The sequence below is a fragment of the Dinoponera quadriceps genome, unplaced genomic scaffold (assembly GCF_001313825.1).
Source record: "Dinoponera quadriceps isolate SergipeBrazil2010 unplaced genomic scaffold, ASM131382v1 scaffold1069, whole genome shotgun sequence".
Lineage (NCBI taxonomy): Eukaryota > Metazoa > Arthropoda > Insecta > Hymenoptera > Formicidae > Dinoponera > Dinoponera quadriceps.
The window spans coordinates 416,827-424,290 of record NW_014555200.1 but is presented as its reverse complement, the minus strand read 5'-3'; the positions used below and the strand labels follow the sequence as shown (position 1 = coordinate 424,290).

Here is a 7,464-nt window from a genome sequence, read left to right as displayed (position 1 = left end):
CCCCCCCGGTAGGCTCTACCGCTCTCTCGCTCATTTCGATTCGCACGTAACGTACGCAATACGTGGTGAATTCGGCCGGTCAAACCGTATCTGCTCTTGCCGCATGATTGATCACGACTGACGTTGCCGCGCGGAAACTAACTGACGTAACATACGTGCTTAACGTTCGCGAAACATGATTGCTCGCAAACACCGACCGGATCACGTTCGCTTTAATTTCGCACAAAGCCGACCGTTGATCCTTTCGCCCGATCCGTTATTGATACTCTAATCCGTGCGAAATGTTACCGTATTCGTACAGAAAGGAGAGAAGTTTGATCTCGAGCTCGGCCGATGGGTAATCCTCGGAGAGGGAAGACAGGATGTGAAATACGTAACACAAAATGTTAACCGTCGAGATCCAACGCCGCGTGGGCGGCGAGACTCGTGTCGAGCGGCTCTCGTCTCCGCGATATTTTGCGCCGACGATGAGCGAATTGCCGTCTCTCTCTCTCTCTCTCTCTCTCTCTCTCTCCGGGAATCGAATTGACGTTGCTATTTCCTGATCTGACCAACTGCGCGAGAACGTCGAACACTATTTATTTAGAAGAAGAGTTTGCAGCAGTCGTTTCTCGCGTAGGAAAGCGCGACGGCGCACGCGGTGCGCCAACGCGACCGCTCGGGGGTTTATCGCTTTTCGAAAAACGTCATCGTTCGAGGATTGGGCAAATAACACTCGACGACGCGATAGCGAATGCATAATAGATTATCCGTTCGCGATTCATAAATCACGGGAAACTTGAATGGGTGCGTTGCGATGTTGAACGTTAAGAATCCGACTCGGAGCTGCCTGTAATTCATGCGGAAGCGCTTTCTCTCGCTCGTTTTCCCGCCTAAGCGGACTCGTAAAATGGATAACGCGGTAATAATGTCGTTGGCAGTGGTTCAGATGTGGATCGAAGTGGGGGAGGGGGACGTGATTTTTCGGAGCGGACGTGTCGCAATACAGCACGCGATACAGGACCAAACGGACAAGAAGGATTGCTGTGTTACAGCCACCTCCATTTGCGAGATTCGGTTTCCATTAAGGAAAATAGGTACGTCAGCGTGCGCCCGTTGTAAATAGGGAGCTGCGATGATGGACGACGGCTCGGAATGATGTATGGGGGCGCGGCGACACGAGAACTCATCGCGACACTACGGAAAATCCGGATCTCGTGATTGAGGAAAATCAAGTCTTGGCGATATTCGCGCGAGCGACTGTAACAACGTCGAGTATTAACTGTTTATTAACTCGTGTCTGCCCGAAAAATTTCAAAACGCTCTTCGTGCGCGCGGGAACGACCAAGCTCTCACTCTCTTTCGAGATTTCTCGGGGTGAAATCTCACTCGAGACGAGTGAAAATTGACTCGAAGCGACAGTGAAAACACTGTCACTTGGAAACTTAAGAATGAACGTTTCGCTCCAGCTTAGAATGGATTCTGACTTCGTAAGAGTTGAATGTTTCAATTGGAGTAAATTTGATCCCTGTGGGATATATCAGATTCACTCTTCAATTTCGAGTGGAAATATTCGCTCGACGACTCAACGTGGAAAATTCACTCTGCCGCGTGAGTAGCAAATCACTCAAATTTGAGTAACTCGACAGTTGTTCTACTTCTCCGGATAAACTTTCATTTCAAGAGACACGCACGAAAAAGAACTCAAACAAAGATTACATCGTGTTCTCGCCGGAGCCACGCGCGGAAAAATTTAGCGAGCGATTAATTGCGAAAGATCAACAAATCACGACGACGGGCCGGAGTCAAAGATCGGCGTAACTTCTCCGGAGCCGCTCCGCTCCTCACAATCCGCGTTTATTTCCAGAGATCCCCGATCTTTGCCAGCGGTGATCTATTTTTATCGGGACTCGCGTACATAGCCGTGGACACTATCTCTCGAACGGAAGCGGTAACCTCAAGCATAAAAAAAAAAAGAGCAGAAAAAACAAGCAAATCCCGCTGATGCGTCTTTTTCCCCGTTACTTTCTCGGGAACGTTACTATCGCGCACTCGCGATAACAACGTCAATGTAACCAGAAAGCGCGGCGTTACGGGACACCGCTAATATTTACGGAAGTCGCGCGTGTACACGATCCGGGCGATCCGAATAATTCTGCAAAAATACGCGTATTCCACGTGGAATATCTCGATTAAGCACGTTATCGTCAAAAAAATCGCGACAACTACACGTCACCAGCTCATTGCGCGAAGATTGCCGCAGCGTTTATCTAAATGTTCACACCGATATCTCGACGATAATGAAATACATAATATAGTATGGTAAGTTTTAACATGTATACTCACGAGGGTAAATTGAAAAGTTTCCGGAAATAACAATGAAAGCAAAATAAATTCGAGTTGTATTGTATTTTTCAATATAATCTCCTCAAAGCTTAACACGCTTGGTCCAACGTTTCTTCAGCTTTTTGATTCCTTCCCGGAAGTAACTTTCTTCGACGTTTCCAAAACAACCGTTTATACAGTGTCGATCAACTCTTCATTTGGCCGAAATCTCTTTCCACTCAGGAATGTTTTGAGTTTCGGTAACAAGTGGATGTCTAAGGGAGCCAAATCGGGCGAATGAATACGGGAGGATTTCGAACTTCAATCGATCTCAAAGAACACGCATGGAAAATGTCAAATTTAGTTGAAAATATCTCAACATTCGAACGGTCAATCTTTGAGATATCTAAGAACCGAATAACACTACGATCGCCCTAAAAATGTGGAATTTGCGAGAGTGTGAAACCGAAGAACGGATAACAGCGGCGATTGTATATTTAAGATCAGATGAGATCGATTATCGCCGATGTAAAATCTCATTACAATCCGCAGGAGCGTGATGTTTAGACAAGAGCTCGCGCCACGCTCGAGCTTAAAACAGTGTCGTACACACCGGATAACGCGCACGGTACTCGATCGTGAATTATCCCGCGGCTGTTATCGCACGAGAAGGAAAAAAAGAGAGATAACCGACCGACATCAGACGGCGCGACAAGATCTCGCACGCCGGCGCTCTGTATACTCAGCTGTTTGGCGTTCTACGTCATTGCACCGGGTGTCGCGAAAACATGGCGCGCGCGCGCGCACGTTCCCGAGCGCGTGCTCTCTCGATCCCAGCAAGGTTGTTGCCCTCGAAAATTTATTGCTCACGGACGCGAAACGTCTTTCCGAACGCGCATCCCCGTTTTTCCCACCTCTTTTCTCTGCCGCGTAAGATCACGTCTCGAAGCGCGCCAGAGAAAATTCACGACCAAATTTTATGACCGCCGTTATTAACGTGGCGCTTGGAAAGAACGTGAAAAGAGTTCGCGTGAGCGACGGCGACGATTCCGTCCTTCTAGAGGAGCGGCTGGATTCGAGCAAACACGTGGCTCTACCGCGCGGGAAATTTGTCTGAGAGAATACGGCAATCCGTGTCTCTTTCCTCAATGAGTTTTACGTAACACGTTCGTATGCAGCAGGAAAATTCGATCCTCCGTCATTCTCGGAAGTCTTACCGAATGTGTTCATTGAGATAAGAGAGCATCTTGTTGCCATTAGTGGTCGCGCGATCGCTCGTCTCTCTTCTATTAAAAATATTCTTTGTTTCGAATAAAAAGATATTGACAGAATATTTTCAATAAAATAGATAATATTTAAAATAGAAACGGAATAAAAGCAGATGAGACGGAGTAGTAGGTCTCGAAGAATTAAATACACTTGGCGAAAAAAAGAGAGAAGAGTATCTCGAAATGATCCCCCGCTTGGGCATAAATCCGACCGAGGTTACTCACGAGAGGCGTGACGACTACCAACCGTTCAGGCGCCGTGCGATTACGGTTCGAAGAGGAGGCTTGTTTTTTGCGAGGACCGTAGTGACCGGTCCGATAACTGTAGAAAGGCTCGGCGTTAAGGTCGAATCAGAAAGTGGCCCCGCGGTGTCGAAATAACGGTCGACGAGCAAGGTCACCGACTCGTAGGTTAGGCTAGGTTAGATTACGCATCACGTCGTCGACAGTTCGTAATGCGCGCCTCTCTTCGTCAATGGGCCGCGTATACGGCGAAAAGCAGCGCGGAGCAAGAAAAGGGGGGCACGCTACAGTTATTCCGGCGCGACGCGAAATGTCACGGCGGAGAGAGAGACCTCGGACCGGTTTCGTCTCGCCGCCGCGATGCAACGCGGTGCAAACGCGAGATGAAGAGAGGGGTGAGAGGGCAGAGCTTGGCATTTGTTACAAAGTGACGGCGACTAACGATCTTGTAACAGCCGAGCGACGTCAACAATTGAACAATCGTTAAAATATGCATTCTCCTACGATCGTCGGCTATAAATTACCCCATTCGAGATTCTCTTCTTTTTTCTCCTTTCCCGTGATTCACCTCTGCGGTTTAATAACAAGCAACGCCCCGGTGATTGATTTCTTGATATTCCTATTTTCCACGGGAAATTTATTCACAGTTAGTTAGCCCACAGCTATACACCCGCCGATCATCGGCGATGAATTTCCCGAGTCGTCATTCCGCCGGCCGAGACGTGCGCGTCACGCTAGGTGCAATTAATTTTTCAACGCATCGTTTGCGTACGCCTCTTAGAAAGTTCCTTTCACTGGTTACTCAATTACTTTTGTTGCTGAACACATCGCACACACACACACCAGAGGCTGTAATGGGACTCTTAAACGCCACAATCGCGCCCGTTTTTGCGAGCTACGTCACGAGCGATCTCGCTTTCTACGATCGTTATCTACCTCGCCCCGTAAAGGAAGCCGACTTTAACCCAATTAGCGAGAGAGAAAAACAGATGATCGAGGTAATATCAATAAAGGTCGACTAATAACCCCGTCGTCGGATCAATTAAAAACCGATCGAAAGGCCCATTCATTTCTTTCGACCGTGAAATAAGAACGAATTCCCCGAGACGAGGCTAACGAGCGAACTCGGACACTCGCGCGAGACGAAAGGGGCGTCAAAGCGAAGACAATTATCGCCGATGTCGCTGCCGGTTCAACGCGCTCCGCGACTCGTCAGGAGAAGAGCGAGCGAGTAATCAAGCGCGTATCATCGCCGAATTATTAGTTCTTCTCTCTCGAGAGGATCTCCAACGTTCGCGTGCCGCAGATTCATTATTGAGCGGCGGCGGCGACGACGGGCATACAACGGTCTCATTCATCGCGTATAAATACGGCGGCTGTGACGTCACCTGATCGGACGTTACGACATGGCAACTGAATGTATCTTTTGGTCGTCCCATCACGTGCTCGACGTACGTCTCTTTTGTACGCGTTCGGACGAAGGAGAGGGAGGAGGGGCGCGCAGAAGCTCTTGGAGGACGTTAGCTTCCTTTTAACGCGATCTCCCAAGCACGCGCATACGAATGCACATGTGCGGCGCGTACACGCGTGTGCGTGGCGTTGCCTTCTCCGCGCCAGATGGCCGCGCACAGACCCCTCTCTTCGCTATTTATAGAAGCGACCGATAAAAATGCCGAAAAAATTACGTCGACCCAGCTAGCGTGTCGAGGCGAAGGATCGTGCGTTACGTGCGAAGAGCTCGGTCCAAGTAAGGTAAATAGGAAGAAAAACGCCGCGTCGTAGGTTTACGCTGCGTACATTCTCGAAAATAGACGGCGTTCGCTCATCGGAGGTTCGTAAACAAAGGCGGCGACTCGACGGGAAAGAACGTCGCTCGCGATTCTCATTCACCAAGCGAGGGTACGATTCGGACAAAAGCTCGGAACAAAAATATCCCCGTAATAAGGCCGGATAGGAAGTCTTTAGTCTAGTAGAGGCCTTTTGTTGTCAATTCTAACATGTTTTCTAGCGTTCCTAACCGTCACCGCAATTTGTCGAGATTTAAGTCGCGAGAAACGCTTCAAAATCTACTCTATAAGGTTCATTTCACAGAAATCAATTTACAAGTAAATTTCTGAGTAAGCAATTTGAGGCTTTGCTCCGAGCAAGATGTAACGCAATTGCGGAAAGCAAGAGGTTTCGATCCATCCTTCTTTTTCTCACTCACCGTTGGCCTTGAAGGTGGTCGCGGTCTCGAAGCTGGGCGCGCGCACCGGGTGCTTCTCCTTGTTCCTGTCCTGCACGTAGCTGACCGCGAGGCTGACCGCCGGCAGGGAGTCGCCGCGCGTCAAGGGCGGCCTGACCGGGTGCTGCTCCTCGAGGGAGAGCCTCTTCTCGCCGTGCTCGTCCTCGTCGATCGCGGAGATGCCGCGCTTCAGCTGCGTGATGCCGCGATTGTGGCCGAGGTTCACATGGTGCGCCACCGCGGCCAGATGGGCGCTCGGCAGACGCACGTTGTTGCTCCTCATGCCGTTCGCCATCTCGTGACCATCCTCGTGCTGCCGGCCGATCTGCTGGCGGGCGGCCGCCGCCGCCGAGCCCGAGTTGAACTCGATGGAGTTGCGGTGATGCTGGAGCTGGGAGTAGCCGGCGGCGATGTTGTGGTGCCGCGAGTGGCCCTGGCCGGCGGCGGTGTTCTGGATCGGCAGCACGTCGAGGTTCGCGCCGCCGTTGTGCTCGCTGTGCGCGGCGGCGGTGCGGTAAGTCTTGGAGGCGGAGGGCCGCGCGTCCTGGAAGCCGTGGGCCTTCTTCAGCTGCTTCGCCGACTCGAGCACGAGGTCGATGCGATCGGCGCCCTCGTAGTTGACGCAGCCGCGGCACACCGGCTCTGAGAAGTCCATTATCATCGCCCAGGGCATCCTGGGCAGGTCGCACAGGTAGCACTGCGTCCGCTTGCCCATCATCTTGCCGGCAGCGTGCGGACGATCGCTCGGGACGGTGGTTGTTGTTCCCCGCGCCTTATCACTCACGTCCACTGCGCGCACACCGTCTACTAATCCCCCTCTTATCTCTCCTCGCGCGATATTCCTACCACTGAGAGCTTTTTAGACGCTCTGCTCTTCCCCTCGGATCACTCCGCTGCTTGTCCGAAGAAATGAGAACGTCAACTGCCACCCGTCTCGCGCGCACTCCGTCTCGGCTCGCGGGCACATCAGCCCGAACGACTTCGCGAACGATCCCCCGAGAAAGTTGCGTCACACCGGCGGAAAAATACGCGATCCTCCCGACGATGGTGCACTGCAAAGGGACCGCGGTCTAACCACTTTCTTTCGAACGCGCGAAATTAACGGATTATGCGCGCCGTATATACGCGACACTGCGAACGCGCACTCGTACGTCTGGCTGGCGGCTGCCGTGCGAAGAGACGAGCGTTCGAGAATGCGGCGGCAAAAGCCGACCGTCGCGCGCCCCTCTGCTCCCCCCACCCTGAATCACTCTCTCTCTCTCTCTCTGGTCTTGAGCATCCTCGCCGATCTTGCGCGCGCCTGTCTCGATTCGGCCGCGCTCGGCACTCTCCGTGGTTCAGAATTCTTTCTCTCTCCCTCGTGTGCTTATCACCCTCCCTCCCGCCACAGCCCTGCCGGGTGGCATTGCCAGTCCCCCCCCCCCC

General features: G+C 51.7%; 1 protein-coding gene across 1 annotated transcript in view; it reads right to left on the bottom strand.

Moving 5' to 3' along the window:
• LOC106743527 (interferon regulatory factor 2-binding protein-like) overlaps nt 1-7,361 on the bottom strand; it is a 17,712-nt gene extending 10,351 nt beyond the window's left edge. Inside the window, exon 1 of the mRNA XM_014617457.1 lies at nt 6,022-7,361. Coding sequence (XP_014472943.1) covers nt 6,022-6,757 — 736 coding nt within the window. The 5' untranslated portion in view covers nt 6,758-7,361. The remainder of the gene's footprint in view (nt 1-6,021) is intronic.
• Nucleotides 7,362-7,464: the final 103 nt, after the last annotated feature.